This window comes from Coffea arabica, chromosome 2c (genome assembly GCF_036785885.1).
Source record: "Coffea arabica cultivar ET-39 chromosome 2c, Coffea Arabica ET-39 HiFi, whole genome shotgun sequence".
Classification (NCBI taxonomy): Eukaryota; Viridiplantae; Streptophyta; class Magnoliopsida; order Gentianales; family Rubiaceae; genus Coffea; species Coffea arabica.
Window position 1 is genome coordinate 13200462 of NC_092312.1, and position 15850 is coordinate 13216311.

Genomic DNA, 15850 nt, shown 5'->3' on the forward strand with positions numbered 1-15850 from the left:
TACATAGCAGTAACCAAAAACTTGCCATACAACCTATACTAGTTAAAGGGATAATCTTTTTTTTTTAAGGGTTAATGTTTTTTTTTTTTATTTCTATACAATCAATACAAGTTGAAGGGATAATCTTTTACTTCCAATAGCACTTCATCAGCAGAGCCTATAATATCTCTTGCCGCACATAAAAAAAAAAAAAAGTCCGTCCAACAGGTACTCACTGAGTACTCGTCAAAATATATTTCAGGTGTCATATTTTAGAAATGTAAGATTAGTTTAAAAAATAAATAAATACAATAGAGGATAGGTAAAATTAAATAGAAAAGTATATAAATTCAGGAGAAAATAATAATTGTTAGTATGCGTATATACATGATAGGTTAGGTGAATTTTATATATGTTAATTGGTGCCCAACAAAACCCGAAAGAGTGGTTTATCTAATGGGTACCCATTGGGCATTCATTAACATACCTAAAATTCATCTGATCTACTACGCATATACTGTACTACAATTATTAACCTCTCTTGTATTTATATATTTTCTCTATTTAATCTTATCTACTTTTCTTTGTATTTATTTATTTTCTCTGATTAATCTTATATTTTTAAAATTATAACATCTGAAATATATTTTAACAGGTGCCTAATGGACACCCCTTAGACAGCAAAAAAAAAAGTACATATGTCATGGTTGGTGGTGACTTGACGTCCTCTTGCAATTCGCATGGCATGGTGCGTATTTGATGCTTAAAGAACAAAATTTGATTATATTGTTTGACAACTAAGCATAGTAATATATTGAATCATAGTGCACCCATAAACTTGACCTACTCAAAGAAGTTTTGTTTATCTGACAAATTATAATATTCCACTGCCTAATAATTATTGTAATGACAATACAAAATAACCCTCCTCTAATGGTTATAAGCAAACATTTGTTATAAGAACCTCAATTTATTCAGTTTTACAAGAAAAAAAATTTTAAAAGCATCTACAGCTTGTGATTGGGTATTTGCAAAAATTATCACGTCATCTAATAATATAAAATTGTATGTAATTAAAATTATGCATAACATTACAATATATATATATATATATATATATATATTAGGCGGATAATGTGAAGATATGATTAGTGACGTCCTCTGAACATTTATTTATAAAATTTGGATGAGGGTCCAAGAAACCTTTTAAAATCGCGCGTCTTCCTTGCTTGAAGGAAAGTACCAATTCCAAGATCTTCCAACTTCTTTAACCTTTACAGTAGCAAAATATGGCTTCAACTTCTCTCGCACCATTAACAACCGCATTCACAATAATCATACTTACTTTCTTAAATTCATCAATTACAGTAAGTGCATCAGCCGGAATATGCTACAAATCCATAATCAGTTTTGGTGACTCCCTCGCTGATACAGGCAACTTATTCCACCTAGACAGCCCCTCCTCATCGTCCGATGCTCCTCACTTTTTCCTGCCACCTTACGGAGAAACCTACTTTCACCATCCTACCGGTCGTTGTTCCGATGGCCGTCTCGTCGTCGATTTCATTGGTATGCAAAAATTCAACAGGCATTACACGGACTAATTTATCTGATGGTGTTAGAATAAGTGTTCACTTCTTACCTGAAAAAAAAAAGTTTGATTCTCACGGTCACATTTGCACTTCTACTTTTTTTAAGCAGTTTTTTCAGTTATGATTATGAAGCAACAGTTTAATCAGATAGATAGCCATTGCTTTGTCTGATGATCCATTAGTTTCTAATGGATTGAAAATTTTGCTTGGTAGCTGAGAGTCTTGGGCTTCCTTTATTACCTCCGTATCTTGCCAGAAAAGATACAAGTGGAAGTTTAGATTTTCTCGAAGGCGTGAATTTTGCAGTAGTAGGAGCTACAGCACTCGATGGCTCATTTTTCCGGGAAAGAGGAATTGATAATCCTGCGACCAATGCGTCTTTGGCAACTGAGTTGGGATGGTTCAAAGATATGTTGCAGTCTTTTTGCAAGAAATCAGGCAAGTAGAAGCGTGGTTTCGCATCTTGTATTCCATTTTGTTATTACTGCTATCATCATTATTATTGTAGCGGTAATGTAGGAAAGAAATTCTTAAATGGTCTAAGACATCACATTAACTAGATTCTTTTACATTTGCCACGTGATTCGTCCACCCTCTCATTTGGTAATTCATGTCCCATAATTTATCTCCTGTTTATCTTCTAAATAAGACATAGTGATTCAAGATTGAGAAATAGATTCTTTGGTCCAAAAAAAGAGATTGGTGAAAACAGACGGAATGGTCTAAAATATATATATATATTTGGAAGTTGAGTGGGTAATTTCATACTTATAAAAGTTGAGTGATCAAAACTACATCATTCCAAAAGTTTAGTGAGTAATGAGGTAATTTGTTCATCTATAATTTAGTATGCTGTTAAACATTGCAATGAACTGTCTTCTTAAACAAAAGGAAAAATCATTTTAAATGCCCATCACATTTCACCAAATGAGTTTTCTTACCCTTCATGTTTAAAATGGTAATTTTGATAAAATCAAATTGATAAAATTTGGTTTCAATCTAAATCTCAACCACGTTTTATCTTAAATCCATCACATGATCCGTATATGATCATTTTTTAGAAGCAAAAATATTAGATCCTATTTATAGTTAAACAAATAATCTGATCCATATTCATTTTTACCCTAAAAAAAAGAGATTTGGTCTAATTTATATTCATTTTTTCTACTAAAAAGTGGATCTGGCCTTTTTGTACATTAAAAAAAAACTTTATGTGGGCCACATGGAAATTTTAGTCTAAAAAGTGATCGAGAATTTAAGTTTGAGACTAAATTATGCTAATTTAAATTTTTAAAAAATTTAAAATTAATATTTTAAAAATAAAGAACAAAAAAATTTATTTAGTAAAATATGAATAGCACCTTGAACGATTTTCCCTAAATAAAACATTCGAAAGATCCACCCAAAATTTTGTGGTCATAAACAATGTTTTGAAAACCGGACCAGATCGGCCGGTTCGATCAGCTGAACCGCGAACCGGCCATGACACCTATCCGATTCAATGACATAGTTGACTTTGCCAGAAAACCAATCAAAAACTGGTCGAACTGCGAACCGGATTGAACCGGTGGTTTCCGGTTTTCAACTTTCCCTTTTTTATTTTTATTTTTATTTTTTTAAGTTTTGCAAAATGCAGCTATCAAGATTCAAACTCAATACCTTTATAATAGAAGACCAATGTATTAACCGTTGCACCATCATATCTTATTAGTTTTTTTTGATAACTTATTTATATAAAGCAAACACTCATATTTTTTTTCCCATTTTTCTTACAAAATCTCATTCTCTCATGGCTCTTTCTTTTTAATTTTCAACTTTCTCTCTCTCTCTCTCTCTCTATTCTCTTTTCTTTTGTCATTTCCTTTTTAATCAAACCTCTTTATTTTTAATTTATTGATGTTTTCTTCCATCTTTTAATTTTGTTTTTGTCCATTAAATTGAAAAAAGTTAAAAAAGAATTATTTTTTTAACCCAAATTATTTAATGTCACAACCACTCACTTTTATCTCATTTTTTGTTTTTTATCAAGTTTATATTTCTATTTTCGATTTTATTGACTTCCTTCGAACTCCAAACTTCCTTTTTTAAATTGCAATCTCTAAATCCCAAAACATAAATTAAAATTTAAGTTCACAATATCTAAATTCTCATAGACGTGAATTTTGTATAATTTCAAAATATTGTGATATTTTTGGGTTGGATTTAGATATAATTGAAATTGAGATGAAATTTATTTGTTTTAACTTATAATTTAAAAAATTTATTTTTAAAAATTCAAGTTATTAAAAAATAGTAAACTTTTCTATATAAAGTATTAAATTAGTCCATTACATGTCTTATTTTGTACATATATATTTATATAAATTAATTTTTTAAAAATTCATTGAACCGGGGTTGAACCGATCCGATCGATTGAATCTCGACCCTTTCATTTCACCGATTCAATTAACGGTCCGATTTTTAAAACATTGGTCATAAACAAACCTATGGTGGTTGTCTGCCGCGGTAGGTGAAAGTAGGGACTCGGGTGGACCAACGCGCCACTGCGGAACAGGTCAGCAATTAATAATAAATCTTTTTTATGTTTGAGGACAGGTGAGCCGTCGTAATGCGCTACATTAAGGGAAATATTTCCCACCTTATTGACTCATTTTTTATAATACTTGTGAGCATCAAAATTTTATATGCCATTTAATAAGATGAATGCAAAAGGCATAATCTCAAAGCATTAGGTTAGGATAGCGACTTTGAAAAATCTTCACTGCACAAGTTATTCACTATTGATACTCGATTAATTAAGTAATCGGTTTGGTAAGTAATTATCTCTTATCCCGATTTTGTAATACTTATTTGGTACTAATACGAATCTCCTGCTCCTTAAAAATGGAATTTTACTAGAAGAAACAATGAAAGGCTAGTGCATTCAGAGACGTTTCAGGCCTACCAAGTCTCATTAATCAGATCATGCTCACCTTTTTGCAGCTCGCAAAGCGGTCTAAAAAACATTTGATTCGTTCTATGGTCCTAAAATTTCATGTCGTCATCCTCAAAATTGGGGATTCAGCACTGGCAACTACATCATGTGATTTAGAACTTGTTGCAATAAATATAGACAAAACTTCATGTTGTCAAAAGGATTCAGGGTTTCTGCTATTATCAGTGACAACAACACCGTGCAAAAAGTAGACTCTAACACAAAAACGGAGATACTAAATTAATAATGTAGACATTAAAATAACGACATGTAAAAACAGCGATAACTTCTGTCATTTATTAAAAATTTGTGCCCACGAATTTAATTCCAACCATCAAATTCTAAATCACATCATCTAAAGCATGGATTGTTCATGTTGTAGAAAGGACAATTGAATTGAAGAAGAATATGAATAAAAAGAGTATCCATGCAGATGTTGACATTGGATTTGATGGCTCTAAAATTGCCATTTTTAAATAATAATAATTAGAAGTTCGAGCCCAAATTCTGCTTCTTAAGTATTTTGACCTCTTTTTTTTTTGAAGAACTTCTCATTTTAACATGTATCAGTCCAATCATGTGCTTTTATGAGCAGATTGCAAGGATTTTCTCCAAAGCTCGCTAGTTCTAATGGGAGAGATTGGTGGGAATGATTATAATTATCCACTTCTTCAAGGAAGAAACATAGAAGAGGTTCAGTCATTTGTTCCTCTCGTCGTGCAAACTATCAGTTCAGCTATCCAAGTAAGATCTGCACTTAACTCATTGAGTACAGTGGTCTGGGCATGTGGCTAATTAATCTTAAACAAGAATACGAAATCGATCGGAATCTCTATAACCTTTTTCCTTGCGTGCATGAGTAATTAGCATGCATTTGCTGCATTAGAATCTCGATGAGAATAATGTTGTATTAGAAACTCCTTTATATTTTTCTTGCGAACATCATCAATAACAAACACTTGTTTAATGATTCAGGAGTTGATTGAGCTTGGAGCAGTGACTTTGGTAGTTCCAGGGAATTTTCCAATCGGATGCTCGGCATCCTACCTGACTTATTATCAAAGTTCCAAGAAGCAAGACTACGACACCGATACTGGTTGCATTAAGTGGTTAAACAATTTTGCAAAGTACCATAATCAAGTTCTTCAATCAGAAATTAATCGCATTAGAGAACTTAACCCTCACGCCACCATTATCTATGCTGATTACTACAACGCTGCGATGCGGTTATATCGCTTCCCAAACAAATATGGTATTTCTCTAATTTTCAACTTCATTCACATTACACATTACACATTACACATTACACATGCATGTGTATACTTGCAAAAAACGATTATGAACTTGCCAATCATTGGGTTAAGGTTGGTACTAAGCGTCACATTTCTTTTGAAACCATAGTAGGTGACATTATAGGTTTTATTGATTATAGGTATTATACTCAATAAACCAGCCCACACGTACGGGGAATTATAACTTTGTAACACTACAAATAAATACACTAATAATGGGAGAAAAAATTCGTACGGAGCGAGATTTGAACTCAGGACTACATTTTTTAGACCTATAATTTCGGTCATTTTGATTATTTACGGTTGTGGTAGTTATATATAACCATTCTAACGGGAAGGACAGGAATAGAGAGGATCAAACTGCAGTTCTTTCAACAAATTTAACTTTGTAAGCCTTGGGAAGTCTTCCAAAACTCAAAGGCTTCAGCTTCTATTTGTTTAAACTTGGCTCTATCATTGGGTTGATCCATGCTTTAAATTTTGTCCCTTCGGATATAATCTCACTTTCGCACATTATCAACTGATGAAAATTGTCATCGCACAGGATTTAAAGGAGAAGTTCTCAAGGCTTGCTGTGGAGCTGGAGGCCCATACAACTACAATTCCACCGTGCCTTGTGGCTACCAACCGGCAGCTAGTTGTGATGACCCGTCTTTGTATGTTTCTTGGGATGGTTTGCACTTGACAGAAGCTGCTTACAGGTGGATAGCCCGAGGGCTGCTTGAAGGACCATTTTCAACTCCTCCTATTAATACAGTTTGCAGTCCTGCATCCACCAATTTTTTAGGTCCCCGGCTTGAATACTAGCTTCCCGTGAGGCAGTCCCTTCTTTTCTCATCTTATCTGTAACAAAAATATGCTAAATTTCGCACCAAAAAATGTACTAAAGTGCTCAAAATCCTAACTTGTATTACTGTCATAGGTCTAGTGACACTCGTTTAGATGTTGATTTTATGAAAAATTATAGATAAATTAGAAAAGTGTATAAATACAAAGAATGTATTGTGTGTATAAATTATTTTACGAAATTTTTTTTTGAATGTATTGTGTGTATGTTACTTTGAGTTGATTTAGTTAATTGAATCCTACTATTATATCTTTTATTTGGAAGTGACATAAAAGTATTAGCAGGCAGCCAAAACTTGTTTGCCTATTGTAACTTCATGGACGTCCAATGAGGTAGAATATTTAATACAATCTATAGTGGTGAAAAATCAACACATTCATCTGTTACGTTACTAATTTTTTTTCTTTTTCTTTTTTTTTCTTCCAAAACAATACTAGCAACTTCCAAATATATACTACCATCAACACAAAAATTGAAACGATCATAAATAAAGCAACGACCGAATAAATCTACCTAGTCTTTTGGGCTCTTTCGGGTTGCGCTTGAGTCCTTCGGGCCTTTAGCATGTCTCTGGACTCTCTTCTGTTGTGTGACTTGTTGTCTTCAATGGAACACATATAATGATGCGAACTGGAAATCAGTTTCAAATTCCTACGTTTTTTTTTTTCCAACTCTTAATTGTCAGGCACAAGATTTGAATTTTGAATGAAAAAAATTCTAAAAATCCTCTCTGGTCACTCGCATGACCTCAGTGGTTAATCCATTCCTTAGGTTGATTGCTCAAATTTGGAGTTTTTTTTTTCTGACAAAATTATTGTAATAGGCATTCACTCAAACACATTGGGAAGCTAATATTTATGCTTAAGAAATATTTCTAGGAATTCCTCTTTTTTTTTTTTTTGAATATAAGGATTTTTTTTTGTCTACTCAGGTTCAGAATAACAATTTGCCAATGTCTTTAATGGCCTCTCTTTTTGAACATTTTCTGGTATTGGTTAATGAAATTGGTGCACAGCCCACCAACCCAGCATGACCAATAATGCTATTGCATCTCAAATTTATGTCAACTCTATGAGTTGATTTAAATCAATCTTCACGCAAAACGGAAATCCGTCATTTAATGCCACAAATCACTTTGTGGATGGCCTTAGAAGATTGAATATTAATAAATGTCAACTAGAAGAGTAGGAATTTCATTAAACATGTACCCGTTCAGGCAGAGCAAGTCAACATAGAGTTTCGTATTGGAAAATGATGACAACCATATCGCATTTTAGGTTTTTAGATTTATGAGAATCGAAAATCATGACATGGGTTTGATACGTCCAAAATCACGTGTACGAGTAAGAAATTTGTCAATGCTCATCATGCGAATGAATTGTAAAAGGCCCCAGTGACTAGAGGTGTCAAAATTGATAATTGGACGAGTCTAGGTGAATTATAATTGAATAATAGATATAATTAAGTTAATTCATTTTTATTCATTTGATAAATAAGTCAAAATGGATCAACTCATTTATGCACATTTAATAAATGGGTGAGAGTATAGCCAATTATCCATTCATGATTTACATAAAATTTTACGTATTTTTTTTTATTGTTCACATGTTATTTAACAAGAAATAACGAAATTGTATTGTTATTAAAGTGATAGAAAATTTCAATTTATCTACTTAACCCCAACTAAAAATTAAGTTTACATGTATAATTATTTTTAAATGGATATAAATGACTGAGTCGAGTCAACCTACTATTCACCAATTAAATGGGTTTAATTGGGTCACCTATTTAGATTCATTCAAAACTTATTGCATACCCAAATTTACTTATTAAAGGGCAGATTAGAACAGGTCAATATAATTGAGTTGTGGTTAACAACTTTAACTAGTGAATTTTGTTTTAAAAAAAATTGAGTTTAAAAGATTTAGATAATTATCATTTTTGTTCCCCCCCCCCCCCCCCCCCCCCCGCCCCAGGCGCTTTAGTATTAAACAATTTGGTCCCCTGATACTTGACTAAAACTTACACATTCATCTCTAGTTCAAAATTTCTACCACTGTACAAAATTTTGCCAAAAAAGAAAAGGACAAACAAAGAAAAAACTAGATTTGTCTCTTATATTTCTAACTTGGACTAATTTTTCTAGCGGAAATTTGAGCATGTCACGTTACATGTGGCGAATGTTGTCAAATACCATAAACTAATTACAATAGAAGAGATGATGAAAAGATTTAATTTTGGGAAAAACATGAGGTACCAAATTGATCATTATGAAAAATGATGGAGAACTAAACTTCTTTTGGCCATTAAATACGCCATTCTCTGAATTACTGTGAGATGTCTTCGCTGTATGCAGTAGTAAGACGATGGCCGAGATGGGAATTAATTAAATTATGACTTGAAAATAAAAAAAATTAAGAAATTGCCTGGTCCTCAAAATAAACAAACAACTAGTTTAACAGTCTAATATTCTCCAAAAGATGAGGGAAAATGGACAGGTTAAAGAAATATTCATTGAGAGAAAAAAAAAACTCTCAGAGCTGAAATATTAAAAAAAGGGGCTCTATTCAACTGACCTCTTTGTGGCATGATTTAGAAAAACAAAATTTGTTTAAAACATCATCCACGGTGACACACTAAAAGTCTAAAACACTCGCATATTTTTTTAAAAATGCCAAAAAAGAAAGTACATAACACAAGGCATCAGTGGCGGAGGTGAGTACTGGTAATAGGTGGTAGAGACTCTCAGTGATTGGTGGGCGTCAGACGGATCCTCTGTCCTTTATATTTGTCTATTTTTCCTGTTCAATACAAAATTGCGTAGTTTCACTTATTAATAATGATGACGTGGCACATAATATTGAATACATATTTAAAGGATATTTGGTAAATGGATTTCAAATTCAATTTTAGCATGGATGACCTACTTTCTGAATCAACATGACTGCACGTAACTATAACTCTGACAAATTCAAGGATCTGGTGCTCAAATGCTTATCTAATCTCATCTGAATCGTGCGGCATGAAATCTCAAAGTAGAAGACTATGAGTACAATTATGATATTATTGAATTTGAAACCCATTCACCAAATACCTCCTAAATAAGCATTCAATATTATGTACCACATCAGTAATATTAATAAATGAAACTACGTAATTTTACATTGGACAGAAAAAATAAACATATATAATAGATAGAGGATCCCATCTGGGCGGACGTCGGGGTGAAGAGAAGGTGCTTTGTACTAGTAGTTGGTGGTAAAGACTAGTAACAGGTGGTAGAGACTGCCTGGTGATTAGCTGGTATTCGGTAAAGAGAAGGTAAACTTTTTTTTTAAAAAAAAATAAAGGATATTTTGAATGTTTTAGATGAACACTAGCATTTTTTTTCTAAAAATGTACGGTAAAGAATAATAAAATTTTAGACAAATACTTATAAAATGAATTACAAAATGATCGTGTTTCACTTCTAAAAATGCAACCTATCACACTTTTACTACTATCATTTTCGTCCTTCGGATTCATGTTTTGAAGATTTAAGAAAAGAGTTACCAGCCACGAACTTAAACGTATTTTTTATCCAGGCGTCAAGCACTAAAACATCACCCCTTGTCTGCCTCAGCCTGTTTCGAAATCCTAATTGCCTAAATGAAATACTGTAGATGTGACGGCGTCATTAAGCAAAGCAGCAAGAAATAAATGAGCAAAATAAAGAGATCGGCCATTTATTTGACATCACACAACCAAATCAACAGCTCATAACGTACGGTTCAACACGTTCTATTTAATGCCTTCACGAGAATCATTTTTCCTTCAATTCGACTCGACTGGGGCCTTTTGCTGTATCTCAAGGTCTGTCCCAATGGTCTCATCGTCCATCCGAACAATGAAAATCGTTGTCTTAGTGGTTGTTGTTCTTTTGAAGGCCGTATCAGCAAATTCTTTAGGGTATGACTCAATCTTTAGCTTTGGTGACTCCCTTGCTGATACCGGAAACTTTCTTCGAACGGGTGCACTTGCATTTCCAGTCATTGAAAGACTTCCTTATGGGGAAACATTCTTTCACCATGCAACTGGTCGTTGCTCGGATGGCCGCCTAGTAGTCGACTTTTTTGGTAAGGATTACTTCTCCATCTCTTTTTTTTTTTTTTTTGGCGTAATTTTAATGCCATTGAGGCCAAGATTCAGTACCCTAGGAGTCAGTTTACTCGAAAGGATTTGTCAAATGGGTGTCCAGCTTTTTCTGTTTTCGAATATGGTAACATGCTTGATCAACGAAATACTAATATCTAAGTTTTGTGCTGATAATCAACTAAATGACAGCCGATGCATATGGATTACCATACCTAAAACCGTACTTAGCGGTTGCAAGAGATGGGAATTTCCAACATGGGGTGAATTTTGCTGTTGCTGGGGCTACAGCATTAGATCCTGAATTCTTCTACCACCAGAAGCTTGGACCCATTTTATGGACAAATGATTCGTTGAGTGTTCAGCTTGGCTGGTTCAAGAAGGTGAAATCCACCCTTTGCTCCACTCCTCAAGGTAAACTGTAAACCTTTTTCATCAATTCCTAGTTACTACTTACTTTTGTACATTTTGCTAATTCTCCAGCCCAACTTTTGTTTTCGTTCAACAGAGTGCAAAAACTTTTTCAAGAAGTCTCTCTTTCTAGTGGGTGAAATTGGTGGAAACGACTATAATTACCCATTTTTTATTGGTGGAACCATTAAACAAGTCAAAGCCACGGTCCCTGTGGTAGTTGAAGCCATTGCTGCAACCATAAGTGTAAGCTTAGATATTAGTAGTACTTAAAATTTCCTGTCTCGATTTTCATTTTATCACCATTAAATCCAATTAATCTTTTTTCCTTTTTTTGTTCTGAGACTTAAAAGGGTATCTTTATCCTTTTTTATCTTCTTTTCTTTTTGTCTATATTTCCTCCTAGGCATTGATAGATGAAGGTGCAGTAGAATTGGTGGTACCAGGAAATTTCCCAATTGGATGTTCAGCAGTGTATTTGACACTGTTTGAAACCCCTAATAAAGCAGCATATGACGAACATGGGTGTTTGAAAGTGTACAATGCTTTTGCCAAGTATCACAATGCTCAACTTAGACTTGGCTTGGAGAAACTAAGGCAGAAGTACCCTCAAGCCAAAATCATCTATGCCGATTACTATGGTGCAGCTAAGAGATTTGTGCATTCACCCAAGCATTATGGTGAGTTTTACTTCTGAACTTATAAAGAAGTGAGTGAAAAAAAAAAATACTCGAGCTTTTTTGACATTATTCCGTTTATAGATCTGTTGATTGTAAGTATGTTTTTATGAAATATTTATAGTTGCATTTGCTTATAAATGTAATTGTAAGATAAAAATGAGATTAAAAATGTTTAGAGTTTTTAAGAAACACAGTAATGAAAAGCTTGCCATGCAAACAAAATGCCATAAAAAATTCATCCAATTTCCTTTTTCCTTTTTGGATTTATTACTTTACTATTCACTGAAAAAAAAAGAGGAAAAAAGAAGACTAGTTACATAAACAAAATAAGCCCTAATATGACCAATAAATGATTTTGTTTTGGAATAAAACCTCCCATTTCACTTGGCTCCCTTTCAATTTTAAATATTATATCTATCTCCCTTATTTTGAATTTCAATGTAACAATGTCTGCAAATACCCATAAAAATTTTTTTTTTAAATGTAAATGGATGATTTTAATTCCAAACATCACACTTGTATTCTCTTTTTCCGTACTATCCAACCCGTCCCTTCTCTTGTGCGAAACATTAACTAACCCTTCTTAATATGTGTAAAAAAAAAAAAAAGTAGCTCTATATTATATTTACGGATGGAGAGTACTTCTCCTGACAGAAAACAGAATACTATCATTCATGAAGTTTTGTTAGTTAATGATATGCTTCTGCAGGATTTTCTAAGGATAGGTTAGTGGCTTGTTGTGGAGGAGGTGGGCCGTACAATTTTAACAATTCGGCAAGATGTGGTCATACTGGATCCACAACTTGTACAAGTCCTTCTGCTCATGCAAATTGGGATGGTATCCATCTAACGGAAGCAGCATATCGTTATGTCGCTATGGGCTTGATCAATGGGCCCTTTTCTTCTCCTAGTCTCTCTTGTCCTCCCATTAAGAAAATCTAAATATTTCCTCTCAAACCTGCTTCTTGTCTCTTTTTTTTTTTTCACTTAATTATATTAGGAATGATGATTTGGTTGTATGTTTCAAATGTAAAAGTTGGACATGATCATAATTTTATTCAATGAGTGCATAATAATGTGAATTTGGATTTTAAGCCTTCATATTTTGTACACAACTAAAATCAAATTAGCAGAGTTTATCACACCTTTGAATGTTTCTTTTTTTTTTTTTGGGTATTACGTACTTATTTTATACTACATCTTTATTTCTGATGCTTTAGCACTTTACATCTTATGAATTTTTTTATTTTATTGCAAATTTGTATTGTTATTTACGTAGACATAATTTTTGTCTTATTTATCAGTGACTAGAAAGTTGCAAAACTTTGTTTCAAAGGTGATGCTTCACAAATTATACAAATTTTAAGAATTTTTACCCGGGAATCTGTATATAGAGTTCATCCTTGAGAAACATAAGGCTTTATATATATATATATATATATATATATATATACATGTATATGTGTGTGTGTAATAAAGAAGCTACAATATAAGGCTTAGTTTATAGCAAATTTTTAGCCTAATTTCATTGAATTGAAGTGACTGGGTTTAGTTTGCATATGCTACCACAAAAGGCCCACTATCAGTTTCGTTCAATCACAATGTACAACCACCACGCCATCCATATGTAAAATCTTCTGTTCTAAGTGGTGCATCTCTTCTATTAATCGCTACTCTAAAAATTTATACTTTTAAATTTCCTAGATGGGATGGGACATATCTGCTGCTCGTATTATATATATTAACTTTCACCTAACTCATTACTAAAAATAATGCCAAGGATTAAAATTCAAAACTGAAGGGTTTGGTATAGTCTAAAAGGAGTTGAATTGTCTTGGTTCTAAACGGATCTTTTGTTCCACTCTTGTAGAAATGTTTAGTAAATCCAGCTCGAAAGTAGGAGGAGGTCATAGAATGGACATAGACATTAAATTGGGTGCACGTATAGTTGTCGTTTACTTTGTGGCTACTTGCTTTGTGCAATTTACATTCGTTAGAGCTATTAATTTATATTGCTGTAAAAATATGCTTTGCTTGTTGGGATCGATAATACAGCATAAAGCATGATACATATTGATTGATTTCATCATGTATACAGCATACTCCTCTCTCTGATGGAATGATCGTTCAATCGATCAAGGCTAAATTATTGAACTGACTACATTTGGATGTTGTTACACAAAAGTTTAATTAATCTAATTCACCTTGCCCCTCAGTGTGCTCTAAAGGCCTACGATAACAAATTAATATAAACTCCCAATTACATATATATATATATATATATATATATATATCTCTCTCTCTCTCTCTCTCTCTCTCTCTAAACCAGACGTATCTATATTGTTTTGACGTTAAGCTTAATCAGTTAGAGCTTTTTCAGTTCTTTTTTTTTTCTTCGGTGAAAAATAAGCTTACTTAGACCTCACGAATATTTAACAATTTTTATTTCGTGATCAGTGATAGAGCCAAGATCTTTATTCAGAGGGGTGTGATAGTATTAATCTAGGTTTATAAGGTGTTGGTTTGCAAATTTCTAGAATAATTAAATATTTGTTATAGTAAACCAAGGCTATGGTTTGAGATTCATTATTTTTCAGGTCATCCAATGATATTAAATTTTGCTTAAGAACATAAGATGTTTGTTCTAATTAACATATATAGTAGGCAAATAATTCATACATAATTGAATTGTCGAATGAATGTTTGGTTGGCTTGTAATTTATATAAAAAGGACATGTAAGAAAAGTTATGTATTAAATAAATAACATTTGCTCTTAGAATAAGGCAAATTACATTTAATACAAAGAGAAAAAAAATAGCATCGTGTAATATATTTTAGTTCAAGATTCACCATTGTGGAAATAGTGAATACAATTGTAAAAAATTTCAACACTTTTGGGGAGTAATTGTGAGTTTAAAGAGAATTCTATTAAAATTCTGAGGGGCAAAAGTAGGACAATACTAAAATTTGAAATTTTTATTGGTTATTTTAAAGTTTAAAAAAATTGAATTCCCCCCCCCCTCCCGCTGCTAAATGCGGTTTGTTTTGTTATAAATAATACATCATGGGGTTTGTTTTGTTATAAATATTAAAATGCAATTTCCAGATTTTATTGGATGTTTGTGATTTTATTCATAAACCGAACCTGAACATTTAAGAAAAGAATATTTAGGGGATGAAAATAGGCCATAAGTAAGCCAAGTAAAATCTTTAAACTTGCACATTGTGTATGTCGTTGTGAATAGTTTAACACAAAAAACACGGCGAAAACCTTTGGTCCATTTGCTAAATTTGCTGATTTATTACCAGTCAAGAGGTTCTCTGGAGAGCTTGGTCACCAAAAAAAAAAAAAAAAAAAAAATCCAAATTGTCCAAGGCTGAACAAAGTAACAAAACATAAACTAACGAGCTAGAATTTGGGTGAGTATATGTGTTTCCATAGAGCTTGGAAGGTCAATCTCGATTGAAAAGATTGTTCATCTTGGACTACAAAAACTTTGAGATATCCAATATAACTCGATCCACCATAGACTTTAAACTGATTCCCATGACGACAATTGTCAGTACTAGTTATATAAGCACACACAATTTGTGTACAAATTTAGAGCATTGGGTCGAGAAAAAGAAATTACAAAGAAGATAAAAGCAAAAAGGAAGAGGATTAAGTTATTTGAAGTTAGGACAGGATGCCTTCTTTTTTAAGTTTTTGCATGTGGCAGGGGAATTAGGTTACTGCAGAAATTTTGTTGACTGATTAGATATACAACTTAAAACTAATGTGAAGCATTAGCAGTTGGTTAGGATACAATTGATAGAATCAAAGCATGTTATGGTAGTTACTGATTAACAAGTCCTTTTTCATTCATTTTTTTTTAGATATTAGGTGGTCCTATTTTGCCTTTTGTAGCAAGGGTAAAAACAGGTAATCCAAATGATAACAACA

At 32.8% G+C, this 15850-nt stretch overlaps 2 protein-coding genes across 2 annotated transcripts; both read left to right on the forward strand.

Moving 5' to 3' along the window:
• Positions 1-1205: 1205 nt before the first annotated feature.
• LOC113726134 (GDSL esterase/lipase At1g28580-like) lies at positions 1206-6877 on the forward strand. The gene is made up of 5 exons (XM_027249677.2): positions 1206-1548; positions 1785-2009; positions 5141-5289; positions 5521-5797; positions 6382-6877. Exons 1-5 carry the CDS (start codon positions 1269-1271, stop codon positions 6642-6644), a joined length of 1194 nt encoding a protein of 397 aa, XP_027105478.1. The 5' UTR covers positions 1206-1268; the 3' UTR covers positions 6645-6877.
• A 3618-nt stretch (positions 6878-10495) lies between these two features.
• Positions 10496-13007, forward strand: LOC113726135 (GDSL esterase/lipase At5g45910-like). Its single transcript, XM_027249678.2, has 5 exons — positions 10496-10799; positions 11008-11229; positions 11324-11472; positions 11633-11906; positions 12616-13007. Exons 1-5 carry the CDS (start codon positions 10547-10549, stop codon positions 12846-12848), a joined length of 1131 nt encoding a protein of 376 aa, XP_027105479.1. The 5' UTR covers positions 10496-10546; the 3' UTR covers positions 12849-13007.
• Positions 13008-15850: the final 2843 nt, after the last annotated feature.

Bases quoted from the DNA above. Each gene is read 5' to 3' on its own strand.
- LOC113726134 (XM_027249677.2), top strand. From the start codon at position 1,269: ATGGCTTCAACTTCTCTCGCACCATTAACAACCGCATTCACAATAATC. The intron at 2,010-5,140 runs GCAAGTAGAAGC...TTTTATGAGCAG, and splicing joins GTCTTTTTGCAAGAAATCAG to ATTGCAAGGATTTTCTCCAA. The intron at 5,290-5,520 runs GTAAGATCTGCA...TTAATGATTCAG, and splicing joins CTATCAGTTCAGCTATCCAA to GAGTTGATTGAGCTTGGAGC.
- LOC113726135 (XM_027249678.2), top strand. From the start codon at position 10,547: ATGGTCTCATCGTCCATCCGAACAATGAAAATCGTTGTCTTAGTGGTT. The intron at 10,800-11,007 runs GTAAGGATTACT...ACTAAATGACAG, and splicing joins CCTAGTAGTCGACTTTTTTG to CCGATGCATATGGATTACCA. The intron at 11,907-12,615 runs GTGAGTTTTACT...ATGCTTCTGCAG, and splicing joins GCATTCACCCAAGCATTATG to GATTTTCTAAGGATAGGTTA.